Source organism: Rosa chinensis, chromosome 6, assembly GCF_002994745.2.
Source record: "Rosa chinensis cultivar Old Blush chromosome 6, RchiOBHm-V2, whole genome shotgun sequence".
Classification (NCBI taxonomy): domain Eukaryota; kingdom Viridiplantae; phylum Streptophyta; class Magnoliopsida; order Rosales; family Rosaceae; genus Rosa; species Rosa chinensis.
In genome coordinates this window covers 62,309,361-62,323,690 of record NC_037093.1, presented here as the reverse complement: position 1 = coordinate 62,323,690, position 14,330 = coordinate 62,309,361, and the positions used below count along the sequence as shown (strand labels likewise).

Sequence of the window (14,330 nt, the reverse complement as noted above, 5' to 3'; positions counted from 1 at the left end):
AAGATGTTGGTTTTGGCCGAACCGTGAAGACCAGAGGGGTTGCTGCCGGCCTGAAAATGAAGGCAACGAGAGGAGGAATAGCAACGGTGGCCGATAACCGTTTTGCTTCCCTGTCTCACGCTCCTATTTGAGTTTTGAGTTACTAACAACCCCAGATATACAACCAACCGCCTAAAGCTAACAAAAAAGTCCAAAACCAAAATCGAACTTACTATTTTAACGTCCAGCTCGCCAATTCGGGTAGCATCTACAGTACAGTTGTATGTCTAAAGATGTGGGCTACAACTGAAGTAGATGCCCCCTTCAGTCGTTGGGCTCTGAAGAAAGCCCAATTCACGCGAGTCACTCATCCCTAGTGAAGGTTAACTAAATCTTTTATCATGATCTAATTTTATTATTAAACAACGATAAGCGCATCGGATAAGAAAAAGCGTAGTCTAACATAAATTGGTATTGTTTGCAACGTATAGGAACAGTCATTTAGGGTTTTATTAAACATGTCCTGGTGCATTAAGTGATTTAATTAGGACTAACTTATATATTGTAGATTCTATTGTCACTTTTTGGATGAAAGATTTTCAGTTTAGGACATCTTTCATGTGTGACCTAATAACTAGAAGGTTTTTTAGAAGGTTTGTTAGAGCTTTTTAAAAATTAATGTATACATGTGATTATATTGTGAGTTATAACTTGTTATTATTTAGAAAGATTATTTTAGAGCTTGGACAAATTAATATCGACTACTTTATACTATTTTGTTACTGTAAGATATTAAATTACACAAGTAAATAAATAAATTTTCTTTTATAGAAGATATCAAATTTATTCATATCAAGGACTTTTCAGAAGTTACACAAAAAAATCTTTAGAAATAACATCAAAACTTACGGCATTAGGTTACCGCGTTCCCACACCACCACAGTTCTTGATTTCCATTTTGGACACTGCCAACATTAGCAAATGAGCCACATGCCGCCTTCTGTATTCCGGCACCCGCCAATATTCATCCTAGTTCGCGCTAGCGCGAAAATTCTTCATTTTATTTTCATTTCATTTAGAGAAGTTTTAAATACACACCTCTAATTACTTAATTCACACTTCTTACTCAATACACCTATCATTTAATTTCTCATTCTAACATTTTACTAAATACACAACCCAAATTACCTAAAATATCCTTAAACTTAAAAATCATGAAATACACTATTATTTAACATTTGATTAGTATATATAATTGACCATGTTAATTACTTGTGTTAGTTATTGGGAAATCCATAAGGATTCATTATACTTCAAAGTTCAAATAGATGCTTAGAAATATGTTTTATATTATTTGAGTTCTCATCCACTAAACATCCTTTTGATCAGGTATAAAATTTTGAGTCGAACATTCACCCAAAATTGTATCAGTAGTTTCTCCACAATGGCGGAACTATGAAGTTGTCATTGGATGGTCAAACACATTAACAATTACAAAGTTTTATACATGTGATGTTTTATATTAGATAATAAATTGTCTAATAATCACTTTTAGATAAATAAAAAAATGAGCTAAAAAGTGGGACTAAAGCGATATGTTTTAAAAACATTTAATGCTATTGATTTCAAAATTCTAAATTACATGGTCTCTCACCCCATTTAATTACAATTCATTTAAGGAAAATTTAAATTAGATGGTTTCTAACTTTATCATTGTTTTAAATGAGGATGTCATGTATAGAAATTAATTGTGTTTATAATTATAGAATAATATAAGGAACATATGATTATTATTATTTTTCTTTTAATACATAGATGTCTATTTTGATTATTTAATCTATCTATAAAATCTGATTTGAAATTTTAAATAATAGGGATGTATATTAAGTAATTTAGAGTGTGTATTTAAAATTTCTCTCTCATTTATGTTCGAGTTATAATGTATGTGTTGCTTTACTATGCTGGAAACACAAAAATCATTACTTATTTTCACTTTCATAGACCTTGATCAAGTCTTTTACCGATGATTTTGGAATTTTGGAACTATTTCTCGATTTTGGATCATCCGTCGGCAGCATAAGTTTTTTACAAAATTACCCCTTGTACGCAAAACCTAGAGCTCTTCGACAGCCCAGAGGATCGGCAAAGTACAGCACATAAACATAAACAATAAAGAAAAAATGACAGCCTCTCACTGTGCCACCTGCCGACATCATCACTTTCACTCATTTCATTCACCAGAAGTAACAACGAACAAGATAATAAATATAAAAAAATTGAAAAAAGAATTATAAAGCGACAGAGAGACTGAGAAAAAGAACGAGAGAAAACAATAGTCAGAGTCTCTTTGTTTTTTTTTTTTATAATCTGGTTCCCTTTTGGCTTATCCAGAAAGCCAGATGGCCCAGATCCAATGGATAATGGAATGAGAAAAAACCCCAACTCCCTCTGTAATTTTCACATTCAAAGACATTTAAACATGAATTAGATTTCCCTTTTTCGGTCCCTCACTCCCGTTTTTTTTTTTTTTTTTTTTTCCCATTTATACCAATCACATTACAGCCTGTCCCAATTTCCTCTTCTTCTTCTTGGAGGCTTGGAGCTTTCAAACCCTACCAAGAATTGAAGAGATTAATTAATGGCGACGAGAGGGAGCAGATCAGAGAAGGTCAAGAGGATTTTCTACCAATTTGACGCCAACCATGACGGAGGGCTTAACCGGGAGGAAATGGCGGCGCTCGTGGTGGCGGTAAACCCTAGGGTCAAGTTCAGCGACGAGCAGATCAATGCCATTTTGGACGAGGTGTTTCGGACCTACGGCGACTTCATCGACGGGGACAAGGGGCTGACGTATGAGGGCCTGTTGCGGACGTATGACGACGGAGCCGGCGACGTGGACCGTGACTTCGACGCGCTTGGGTTGGAGCTGAGCCTGGATGAGGCCAAAGGGGCTTCCATGGCGGCCGAGGCGTCGTCGTCGTCGTCGATAGTGGACGAGCGCATCGCGGAGTCGCAGAAGAAGCAGCGGACGGCGGCCTGGGCGGTGTCGCCGAACCACGGGATCGTGTTCGACGACACGTGGAAGATTGTGGACGATTTGGAGATTCTGGTCAAGAGGTTGAAGGTGAAGCAGGCGGGGAATAATAATGGCAAGGTCAAGGGTGAGAATCTGGACTCGTATTCGGAGGCTGGGTGGTCTAGAGAATTGGGGCCTTCTTCGGAGATTTCGGACAAGAGGGTGTTTTGGGAAGAGTCTGGGCATGATTATGCTCTGTTTGTGAAGGACTTGGGGGTGCTCAGGAGCCGTGCCGACGGAGCAAGGTCGAGGGAGCAAGCTTTCGATGGACACATGGCGATCGGGAGGGTTTTGTATGAGCACCAGCTGTTTAAGGAAGCTTTGGTTAGTTTCAAGCGAGCCTGTGAGTTGCAACCGGTGGATGTTAGGCCTCATTTCAGGGCTGGGAATTGCTTGTATGTTCTTGGCAGGTACAAAGAGTCTAAAGAGGAGTTTCTGCTGGCTCTTGAGGCCGCCGAGGCCGGTGGGAATCAGTGGGCCTATTTGCTTCCACAGATTTATGTGAATCTCGGGATTGCTGTTGAAGGTGAAGGTATGGTTTTAAGTGCTTGCGAGTATTATAGGGAAGCTGCTATACTTTGTCCCACTCATTTTAGAGCCTTGAAACTTTTGGGGAGTGCCTTGTTTGGGGTTGGGGAATATAGGGCAGCTGTTAAGGCCTTGGAAGAGTCCATTTTCATGAAACCAGACTATGCCGATGCACATTGTGATTTGGCTTCGGCTTTGCATGCTCTGGGTGAGGATGAGAGGGCAATCGAGGTTTTTCAGAAAGCCATTGATTTGAAACCCGGCCATGTTGATGCCTTGTACAATTTGGGTGGCCTCTATATGGACTTGGGAAGGTTCCAGAGAGCTTCTGAGATGTATACTAGGGTTTTAGCTGTGTGGCCAAACCATTGGCGTGCTCAGCTTAACAGGGCTGTGTCCTTGTTGGGAGCTAGGGAAACTGAGGATGCTAAGAAAGCTTTGAAGGAAGCATTGAAAATGACCAACAGGGTTGAATTGCATGATGCCATTGCACATCTGAAGCAGCTGCAGAAGAAGAAGAAGGTGAAGGCAAATGGGGGGGGTGCCAATGGGGAAGGTTCCTTTGTCACTGTCGACGCTACAAAATTTAAGGCCGTTGGGGAGAAAACAACATTGAGGCAAGACTTAGCCACTGCACTTGAGATTAGGGCTTTTCAGAGGATTACCAGGTTGAGTCGTTGTGATGTGGATCTCCTTAAAAGGGAGATGAGTGATGGTGATGTACCAGTGTCGTATTCAGGTACTGGTGTCCCGCAGAGGTCCATACGCAAGCCTAACTTGGAAGAAATTCTCCGCAGGTTGCTTAATTTCCTAAAGCCTGAGACTTTTCAAGGAGCTGTGAAAGCCATAAACGAGAGAATACTCTCTGTTTTTGATGATACAGGTGCAGGTAGGGTGGACTTGGGCATGTTTTTAGCTGTTCTAGCCCCTATTTGCAGTGGCCCGCCAGAAAAGCGCAAGCGAATTGCTTTTGATGCGCTCTTGTGGCGCCCTCTGAATGAAGGTGGTGGTTCTCAGATAAGAAAAGATGACGCCACTAAATATATCAAACTGTTGAGAGCTATATATGTCCCTTCCCATGGGATTAGTGAGATGCTGGAAGTCCATGGAGAAACAGATCCTTCAACAATGTCTTACACAGAGTTTCTTGTCATGTTTAACGACCCTGATTGGGGTTTTGGTATCATGTCCACGCTGTTGAAGCTTGAAACTGGGGACAGGAATCGCCATGGTAATCATGTCTGTTCAGTTTGCCGCTATCCAATTATTGGGTCTCGCTTTAAGGAGATAAAATCTCATTTCAGTTTGTGCAATCAATGCTACAGCGAGGGAAAAGTTCCTCCTGCCTATAAGCAGGAAGAGTACAAGTTCAGAGAATATGGAACTGAGGGCGAAGCCATGAAAGACAAGTGCAAGTGCTTTACATTGCAAGCCCATAATGACCCGTAGCTAGATTCAGTTTTCTGTTTCTGTTTATTCTGTATAATCCTTCTTGATGTTCTAGCTGTTCAGTGTGAAATATATAGCTCATGTCATGAATGTGTTATGTGGGCATCATGCCCTTGTATAATACATTTGTTTCCATGGATTCCGTCTGCGCCTCAGTTGTCCTTCTCTACTGATATCATCTGTACAATTCAAACTTGTATGGAGATGCTTTTTCTTTTGTAACACTTTCTGGGAGGATCTTTCATTGCTTAATCCAGATGCATGTTCTTGTAGATTGAAGTTTATCAGTGTTTTGTGGAGAATTGGAGATGTGAATTTCTGCTTTCAGTTTTCGGTATTTACAATTATGACTATTGTAGACCTTGTGTTACAGGATGCTCGTTACTAAACCATATGATTGCTGATTGGGACAAGAGGGCGTTGGTTATTGTTCATCTTTATTCACTCTAGTTACACATCACAATCATGTCATTATTTTACAAAAGGACATGATTGTTAGCAGCATGCATATTAAGTTGTCAGCAAAAACTTCCCATAGAAGTACAAGGAAATAAAATAAAGGAACACACTTTTATCAATGAATTATCCGTCGTAAAAATTCACTCATATTCAACAATAAATAAAATGAAAAATATACTTGTTACAAAATTTCGTCAGTAAAAACACTTTTACGAATGAATAATTCGTCGATAAGAACCATCCATATTAAAAGATAAATAAAAATAAAAACACAATAACTGACAAAATTTCGTTGGTGAATACACAATTGCTGATAAAATTTCATCAATGTAAACACACTTGTCAACGAAATTCCGTCAGCATAAACACATTTACCCTCGAAACTCCGTCGGTATAAATACCTTTGTCGCGAAAAGCCGCCCATACTAAAAGATAAATAAACAGGAGTTGAAATGCATTGAAGCGCTCTTGCTGGTAAGTTTAGATATCGTCTTTGGTAAAGAACGGCATTCATTTTTGGGCGAGAATCTTGGAGCAGAGCATCCATTCTGTTGAAAGCACTTGACGCATGCAAGAAACATGGTAAGTCATCCATCAGGTATGAGAGAGAAAGAATTCCTTCCTTCCATACTTAATAGTACTTCATATATAATATAAGGATTTGTTGCTGACAATGCCAAATGCATCTCTGAGATTAGATATTCAAACCATAACCATAGCTACTGCAGAATCATCATGCCAACAGCAGTAATCTCAGCGAAGCACATTTTATGCGCCATGATGATGATAATGTCTATATTGGGGATTATGCCAAGAGCGACAACTTTACCTCCGTCGTTGATATCACCAGCCCCAGCCCCAGCACCAGCACCAGCATCTCTTCCCTCCCACCAGCTGAAAAACCAGGTACAGTTACGGAAGGAAGACTACAAGACACAGCCGTCGGAAATAGCTCTGGAAGACTATGGCCTCTGGAATCCCACACCCTGTTTTGGTAGAGGCAATATGGCTCCAATTCCTCATTAGGCAGAATATTCTTGTAATTACTTTCTAATATGGTGTCTTGGAAACAAATAAATACAACCAGTTGTTTCACATCATCAATGAATGTTTGTTTTGGTTCATCATGCATATCCATGTAGCATAGATATTGGAATGGTCGGGGAGTTGCTACTTTTCTTATACCAAGGTAAGCATCCAAGCTGAGGAAACACCAATACTTTGACGGAGGAGGCAAATACACAGAATAGAAGTGCAGGAGTAAAGATATAGAAGTCCAACTATCATTTAACTAGTATCATTGTGAAAACAAAAAAAGAACAAAAAAACCTGATGAATACATTAGAAATTTCCAGACAAAAAGAAATGAAATATGTCGGAAACTTGGAGACAGGTTATTATCTTCAAGCTCCAGTCACATAACATGTGATTCCAAAGAACCTCAACTCATATCCTATATATTATGACATGTCCACAACATCAGAAACGTAGATATGACTCGATGATATGTTGTTTTAAACCAACTAGCATCCATTCTCTCAAAACCGATGACATATACGTGCTTCAAACCATGAAAGCTGAGGGGATGCCACACTTCTTGACAAAAATCCAGTGCATTCTTAAGTCTCACCTAGAAGAAAACATGTAAATAAGCCAATCAATATAAAGCATACTAAGCATATTCAATTACCAATCTGATTTTAAAGCAACGGTGTATCTATTCCAATTACCATTTGATGATCAGCACAATCACATCAGACGTTTGGAAGAAGGACCAGATATAGCAGCTACTCTCTGAGCATGCTGCGCTTCACCCTTGTAAAGTTCCTTCAATTCCTTTTTAGCGCGCCGTGCCTCACGTCTTTCCTCCTTGACAGCCACCTGCACTCAGATATATTCAAGTTATCAATGAAGAACCAGCAGAAATTTACCCAAAATCTCAAGCTATGAGATATTTGAATGCAAGTTATATGCTCCCAGTTTACTCTTACAATGACAGTTTCTGGATTTTCATTATCATAAGCGGGCATATTAATCTTTCATGGTAAGGCAAGATGAATGAAATATCATCTCCAAGATGAGCTAAAACAAATAGCAGACCCATACCTTCCGCTCTTTCTTCTCCTCCTTTGACTCCTGACCATGTTGCTTCCTTTTCTGCTGCTCAGTTTTCAAGCTACCTATATCTTCCACCTTCTCTGTCGCCCTCTCTGTAGCAGCAGGTCTTCTATTACGAGGCAAGAAGTCCACAGGCAGCCTCTGTCTTCCCCCAAGCTTTATCAAATTATTGGAGGCATCCAAGCCTCCAAAAACGGTTTCTGAAAGCTGCTTCTTCTTTCTACTTAGCTCTGGAGCTCCGATTTTCGCAGGATGATTCTCAAGATTTGAATATGTAGTAATAACAGTCTCACAGTCCCATTTTTCTGATTCATCACTAGATTCCTCTACAATTACCACCTTGTCTTCTTGATCTTCATCCTCATATATCTTCCCAAGCTGCTTCGTTTTCTGTTTCTCCTCATCATCTCCCGGAACCTCATATTCATTAAGCTCAAAGTCATCCTTCACGCAGTCATTAAGTTTGACGTTCTTGAGCTTCTCCTCAATGGATTCATCCACTTCATCCCCATAAAAATAATCATCGTCATGATCACCACCTTCATAGTCGTCATCATCATCGTCATTGTCATATTCCCGACTTAAAACCTGTGTTTTATATAAACAAAACGTGAGATAATACATACATTAACCCAAATATATCTTGATAAAACTCAAAACTGTAGAGCTTAAATAGACGACATAACTGAAAAGATAACAGGAAAAACAACTCACCATATCAAATTCTGCATCCACATCCCGACGAGTTCGTGGATCATCTACCACAAAGTCACCCTTTCCTCTCTCCACGCAATTTCTTCCAACCACACCAACTTCATTTCTTGCATTGTTGTTCTCCGATTGCTCAACAAAACTTGGCCCATCACCTATGCACACATCCTCCTCTTCATCTCCATCAGCAAGGTTAGCCTTAACCACAAAATCCTCTTCCAAATCCTCACCATCAGAACCGAACAGCGAAGCATCGCTTTCAGCATCAAGCAATGCAGAAACTTCCGGATCAACAGCTTTCTTAACCCTCACATTGACCGTCTTAGACGCCACATTGTAAATAGCATTCTCATCCGGAGCCTCATTCTCCGAAATTCGCAATCTTGAAGCATCATATGCCTGAAAACTCGATTAATTAAACTCTACAACGAGTTTGTTATAACTGACAAAATTTTTGCAAACAGAATATGAGCTCACCTTGACGTCATGCGGAAGCTGCTCGAGCTTAGCCTTGGGGTTGGAGTAATAGGCGGAGCCACCGCCGGTGTTCTTAATCTCCCTCAAATGGTTCAAATAGTTGTAACCGTCGTCGGGAAACCCGAGGTCCAGAATCTCCTTCCTCAGTTTCTCCGGCAGGGGCTGAGCCGCCGCCTCAGAGTTTCCGAAAGCCTGGTCGTAATAGTGGTCACCTTCTTCGTCCTCAGGCGCGTCGGCGAAGATAGAATCGGGATCGTCGTTAGGTCGGCCGGAGACTTGGATGAAGACACGGTCGCCGCCGGGTGAGTCGTCGTAGTTGGGGTCTGAGGAGTCTCGGGCGACTAATTGGAAAGTGGACGACTTTTTCTTGTCAATGAACTTCTTCTTTCTCCCCATAATGAATCAGAGAAGGTTTCCTAGGAAACTGTGAATAGGTGCTAATATCTATTGAGGATGGAGAAAACCAGAGATGAAGAAGAGTAGAACTGCAAAAGATGAAGGATCGCTACAGAACCCTTTGCCCACAAAACCCTACAATTGTAGCCTTAGCGTTCGAAACGGCGTCGTCGAACGAATATTTTTTATTTTTTATTTATTTCTTCAAATCAATGAACCGCCCGGTGTGATAAGGTTGATCGAACGGTCTGACACGAAACTTCCATGTCTAGTGTTCGAGTCTCAACTCCCATCAGTTTGTCGCTAGCAATTTTGAAGAGTCTTTAGGCTCATGCAGTGTGCACTTGTAATAGGGAATTAGTCTGATTTTATTAAAATACCTCGATTAGAAATACTGACTGAGTATGTTATTAACTCTCTAAAAAAATCGAATTAGCTTGCTAACTAACCCCAATCCACGCCAAAAAAAAAAAAAAACCCATTTAGTTTGGCTTAACCGCAACACAAGTGCCCCTGAGTTCATAACTTTGTATCTATATTGATACTGTTGTAATTAGATTTAGGGATGCAACTCGAGTTTGTACTAAGATCGGTTTGATTTTAGCTTGTTTCAGTTTGGTACATAAATAAAACAAGTTAAATTTAAACTCTCGTATGTTCAGCTCGTAAAGTTCAGCTAGTATTTAGTCATGAAATTGCTTGAATTTAACTTGATCTCGATTTGATTCATTGAAAATTGGCTTGTTCCATGCAACTCGTTTACTATACCTAAATTTTAGATTTAATTTTGGGAAATTTTTAAGAACGGTACATGAACTTAAAGCCACTCCGAATTAAGGTGGCCAACTTTTATATAACCCAACATAAGTACATGGACTATGAAACCCGACACACTTTGTGTACATGCCGTTATCTCCTCCATTAACCCTCATGCCATTATTTATTTTTCAAGGGATAATTTAGTACTTTCGTCTCTCCCTCTCTCTCTGATGCCAACACAAACCAAAACCCATATCCTCTCACTGTCTCTCTCTTTTTGATGCCAACACAAACCAAAACCCATATCCCCTCTCTCTCTCTCTCTCTCTGATGCCAACGCAAACTAAAAACCTATATCTTCTCTCTCTCTCTCTCTCTGTTTCTGATGCCAACACAAACCAAAACCCATCTTCAAAGTTGGATTGAACCAAAAACCCATCTACCTCCTAACGAGATCGAGACGAGTTGGGTGTCGTAGCGATATGGTGTCCGTGACGACAATGCATGGCTAGGTTCCAGTAGGTTTCAGGGCACGTCACCGGCATCAATTGAAGGCGGAGGATATGCACCAGTGAGGCCGGCTATGTAAATATTTGACAGGACGCCGGAGAAATTTCTTTTCTAGGCTCAAAGGCCAATTGGGATTGTATTTTTAGTCTAATTAGTTCGTGATGGTTTGGTATTTTGATTAGAAAATATGGGTTGAGGGTTGATGTTGGTTTTGTGTATTGGATTTGAGTGACTGAATGAGTGAGATTGTTGGAATGGTTTATGTGGATTGAAGGGTATATGGAGTTGTTGCGGTTCAAAAATAACGGCAGGATTGGTTGAGGGTATATTTCGGCAGTTTGATATTGGAGTGGAGAAGTGTGGAGTTTCTATTTCCCATTGGTTCGACAACAAAAATTGGTAAGAGATGGTGGTTGTTACTTGTTAGAGCAAATGCAGCGGCAGACCGGTTGACTGACCAATTGGAGAAAGGAGATGGTTTGGCTGATGCAGCGGTATATAATTGCCCGACTGATTGGAGGGGGCCACCTGGGGACCACTCGCCCGGGCAATGGAATGACTGAAAATTAGCAAATGAATCGCCCAACCGTTGGTGGTGGGCTCCACTGCACATGCGCTGCTGCCAGCAGCCTTTTTTTTTTTTTTTTTTTTTCTCACCAATCCTTCTGTGCAACGGTTATTTAATCTCAACCGTTGGATCAAAGATTCAATAGCTATAATTAATTCACAACGGTCAGTTACTTTTCAACGGTAACTTCAATTTTTTTATCTTAAAAAAATAATCTGAAATGTAAAAAAAAATCATAAATTGATTTTTTAAAATTCTATAAATACCTACTCCCTTACCTTAATTTCTCACATCAAAATTTTCAATAATTTTACCTCTCCATCTTCTTCCTCCATCAATATTCTCTTCATTTCTTTCAATTATCATCCAACAATGGGAGATTCGGGTACCAATTGGTCTACCGACGAGCAAGTTCAATTGTGCGATTCATGGGCGCGTAAGACCGTGTGCCCGATCACCAGCAAACAAATAACTTCCTCAAAGTTATGGGAAAAAGTTCATGCCGATTATGTGCAAAATTGGCAAGGTCCACCAACAAGCCGAACTCCTCAAGCTCTCCAATCTCAGTTTCGAACATTGAAAAGAATTCTCAAAGATTGGCACAATGCACAAATGACTTCTCGTAATCGTATAATGAGCGGAACCAATAAAATGGACGAGGTATTGATTTTTCTCCCGATCCTATTATGTTATATTATTATTATTATTATTATTTATGTTTTTAAGTAAAATTTGCCCCATACAAATGTTATATTAATTTTTCGGTTGATTTTTATTGCTTCATTCTTCTTGTTTAGGAAAATCAAACTCACGATATCTTCATGAAAAAACATCCCAAGAAGTTTGATAAATTTGAATGTTGGGAGAAAGTTAAGTATCACCCGTATTTTGTGGATCCACCATCTAATTCTCAACCACCGGCATCATATTCGACAGCTAGTTTCTCCGAAAACGAGTCTCCAATTGACTTGGATGATGAAATAGTTTTGGAGACACCATCAAGCTCCATGCCGAGACCAATGGGACAAAAGAGAGCCAAGGAAGCAAAGAAAAAAGGAAAGAAGGCGCAAGATGCAGCAGAAAGTATGGCTCTTGCTATTCAAGCCATGGCAGAATCAACTCAAGCTTCTGTTGAGCTAATGAAGAAAAGAAACGAAAAAATGGCTGCTCACACAAAGAAGATATTTGAATTTGAAGAGGCGAAAGAAGATGCAAGAATTATGGCCATGGATACTAATTCCATGACACCACAATCAAAGGCTTGATGGAAAAAGAAAAAGGGTGATATCGTAGCAAAAACAATGTCCGATGGTGGTAGCAGCGGTTGCTACATACCTCAATTCGACTAATTTTATTATGTAAGAGATAATAAAATGTTGTCTAGGAAATCAAGTTTTATTTTTTAATTTTAATTTCACTTATGTAATTTTAATTTTATGAAATAAAATTTTTATGCTTTGAATAAATTGATGAATGAACCTAACAATAATAAGAAGTATGTAACTCCAAATGACAATAGTTTTATTAATGTTAAACAAATTTTATTCTCAAACATAGATAAACATCGATTAAAAATACAAATAAAACCAAACATATCAGGAAAGCACACAAACATAGAAAACATTGATTAAAATTACAAACCACCATTTATTCAAATCTAAATCCCAAATTGTGGTGGTTCATACTCAGTTACCATCCATGTTCCAATTGTGCATCACCAAATCATCTTGTAGGCACTTGTGGAGGTAGGCTGACTCTACCTGAAATTCACGATCCATGAATGCAGGAAGATTCTGTCCATCTCTCCCTACTGGTTCGAAAGGAATAGGTGCTCCAATATAGGGATGCACAGGCCGGTCATAGACGGTTGCCATTGCTGGATTCATTAGATCAGCTTCTTGAGACTCCACAAATTCTTCCTCAACAAACTCATCATCCACAATCATGTTATGAAGAATGATACAACTTATCATAATGGCTCGAAGATCCTCCAATTTAAACAACCTAGCACCGTGACGCAGTATGGCCCATCGAGATTGAAGGATACCAAAACACCTCTCCACATCTTTGCGATAAGCCTCTTGTTTTTTACAAAAGTGTTTCTCCTCTTCTGTTCTAGGGTTTGATATTGTTTTGACAAAAGTGGACCACCTCAGATATATTCCATCAGCAAGATAGTAACCATTGGTGTACCTTTTGTTATTGACTTCAAACTCAACCAGAGGAGCAGTTCCACCTATGACACGCTCGAACACATTAGACGCACCCAGAACATTTAGGTCATTTTGAGCTCCAGGGGTTCCGAAGAAGGCGTGCCATATACGCGTGTCGTAAGACGCCACTGCTTCAAGAATAATAGTTGGTCTACCCTTTCGACCCGAGAAAGCTCCAGCCCAGCCGGTTGGGCAATTCTTCCACTCCCAATGCATGCAATCGATGCTCTCAATCATGCCTGGAAACCCACGGCGTTGTCCTCTGTTGAGAAGCCTATATAGATCAGCGGGATTTAGAGGACGAAGAAACCACCCACCATAAAGAAACTCGACTTGTCTACAAAATTTCTTGAGACATTCCAGCGCTGTAGAAGCCCCCATCCTAGTGATCTCATCACATTGATCTGCAGCTGCACCGTACGCAAGCATTCTTAGGGCACCTGTCATTTTTTGTTCGGGAAGCAGTCCCATTTTTCCAGTGGCATCTGCTTTTTGTCCCCAAAAACTATCGAAGTTGCATAGGTCTTCCATTATGCGTTGGAAGACATGTTTTTGCATTCTGTACAGCCTCCGAAAACCTACTTCGTCGTACACCGGACGTTCGACAAAGTAATCCTTCAGGAGAAAATGACCTCGAACTTCTCTATGTCTTTCGACATTTGGGGCACGGCCAGGTCGTGAACCACGCCCTCTAGGTGCATCCGATAATTGATATTGCGCCACCATCGCAGCCGCTTGAGAGTTTGTTGCTTGAATCCGCTCGAGCTCTTCCATATTTTCACGTTCCCTGTCTAACAACCATTTGTTCAATTCTTCCATCGGAAAGAGGAGAAAAGAGATGTATGATAAATTTGGAAAGAGATGTAGGTGTAGAATGAGAGGAATGTGTGAGCAAAGAATGGAGTCTGAAGCTTATTTATTACCAATATTGAAAGATAAAAAGTTAGGATAAGTACACATGTCACGTATGTATAGGTTGAAAATCTTATCACATATCCTAAATATATTTTCAGAAGATAACGATATCTGTAATTGACACGTGTCCAATGATGATTGGGCGATTATCTTATCAGAAATTATATATATT

At 39.9% G+C, this 14,330-nt stretch overlaps 4 protein-coding genes across 4 annotated transcripts; 2 read left to right on the top strand and 2 right to left on the bottom strand.

Annotated features, from left to right (window-relative positions):
- Positions 1–2,341: 2,341 nt before the first annotated feature.
- On the top strand, positions 2,342–5,315 carry LOC112170238 (uncharacterized TPR repeat-containing protein At2g32450). The gene has a single exon (XM_024307447.2). The coding sequence runs from the start codon at positions 2,618–2,620 to the stop codon at positions 5,030–5,032; it is 2,415 nt and encodes an 804-aa protein (XP_024163215.1). The 5' UTR covers positions 2,342–2,617; the 3' UTR covers positions 5,033–5,315.
- Positions 5,316–6,744: 1,429 nt separating this feature from the next.
- Positions 6,745–9,315, bottom strand: LOC112172743 (protein LTV1 homolog). Its single transcript, XM_024310213.2, has 5 exons — positions 8,798–9,315; positions 8,324–8,719; positions 7,598–8,197; positions 7,222–7,372; positions 6,745–7,121 (listed from the first exon to the last, which is right to left on the bottom strand). Exons 1-4 carry the CDS (start codon positions 9,191–9,193, stop codon positions 7,241–7,243), a joined length of 1,524 nt encoding a protein of 507 aa, XP_024165981.1. The 5' UTR covers positions 9,194–9,315; the 3' UTR covers positions 6,745–7,121; positions 7,222–7,240.
- A 2,065-nt stretch (positions 9,316–11,380) lies between these two features.
- Positions 11,381–12,414, top strand: LOC121049794. The gene is made up of 2 exons (XM_040507948.1): positions 11,381–11,690; positions 11,828–12,414. Exons 1-2 carry the CDS (start codon positions 11,403–11,405, stop codon positions 12,293–12,295), a joined length of 756 nt encoding a protein of 251 aa, XP_040363882.1. The 5' UTR covers positions 11,381–11,402; the 3' UTR covers positions 12,296–12,414.
- Positions 12,415–12,715: 301 nt separating this feature from the next.
- On the bottom strand, positions 12,716–14,062 carry LOC112171740. The gene has a single exon (XM_024308877.1). It carries the CDS (start codon positions 14,060–14,062, stop codon positions 12,716–12,718), a length of 1,347 nt encoding a protein of 448 aa, XP_024164645.1.
- Between the last annotated feature and the right edge of the window lie 268 nt (positions 14,063–14,330).

Coding starts and splice junctions, on each gene's coding strand:
- LOC112172743 (XM_024310213.2), bottom strand. CDS start 9,193: ATGGGGAGAAAGAAGAAGTTCATTGACAAGAAAAAGTCGTCCACTTTC. Junction 8,720..8,797: donor AGCTTCCGCATGACGTCAAG/GTGAGCTCATAT, acceptor TCGAGTTTTCAG/GCATATGATGCTTCAAGATT. Junction 8,198..8,323: donor TGGATGCAGAATTTGATATG/GTGAGTTGTTTT, acceptor TATAAAACACAG/GTTTTAAGTCGGGAATATGA.
- LOC112171740 (XM_024308877.1), bottom strand. CDS start 14,062: ATGGAAGAATTGAACAAATGGTTGTTAGACAGGGAACGTGAAAATATG.
- LOC121049794 (XM_040507948.1), top strand. CDS start 11,403: ATGGGAGATTCGGGTACCAATTGGTCTACCGACGAGCAAGTTCAATTG. Junction 11,691..11,827: donor GAACCAATAAAATGGACGAG/GTATTGATTTTT, acceptor CTTCTTGTTTAG/GAAAATCAAACTCACGATAT.
- LOC112170238 (XM_024307447.2), top strand. CDS start 2,618: ATGGCGACGAGAGGGAGCAGATCAGAGAAGGTCAAGAGGATTTTCTAC.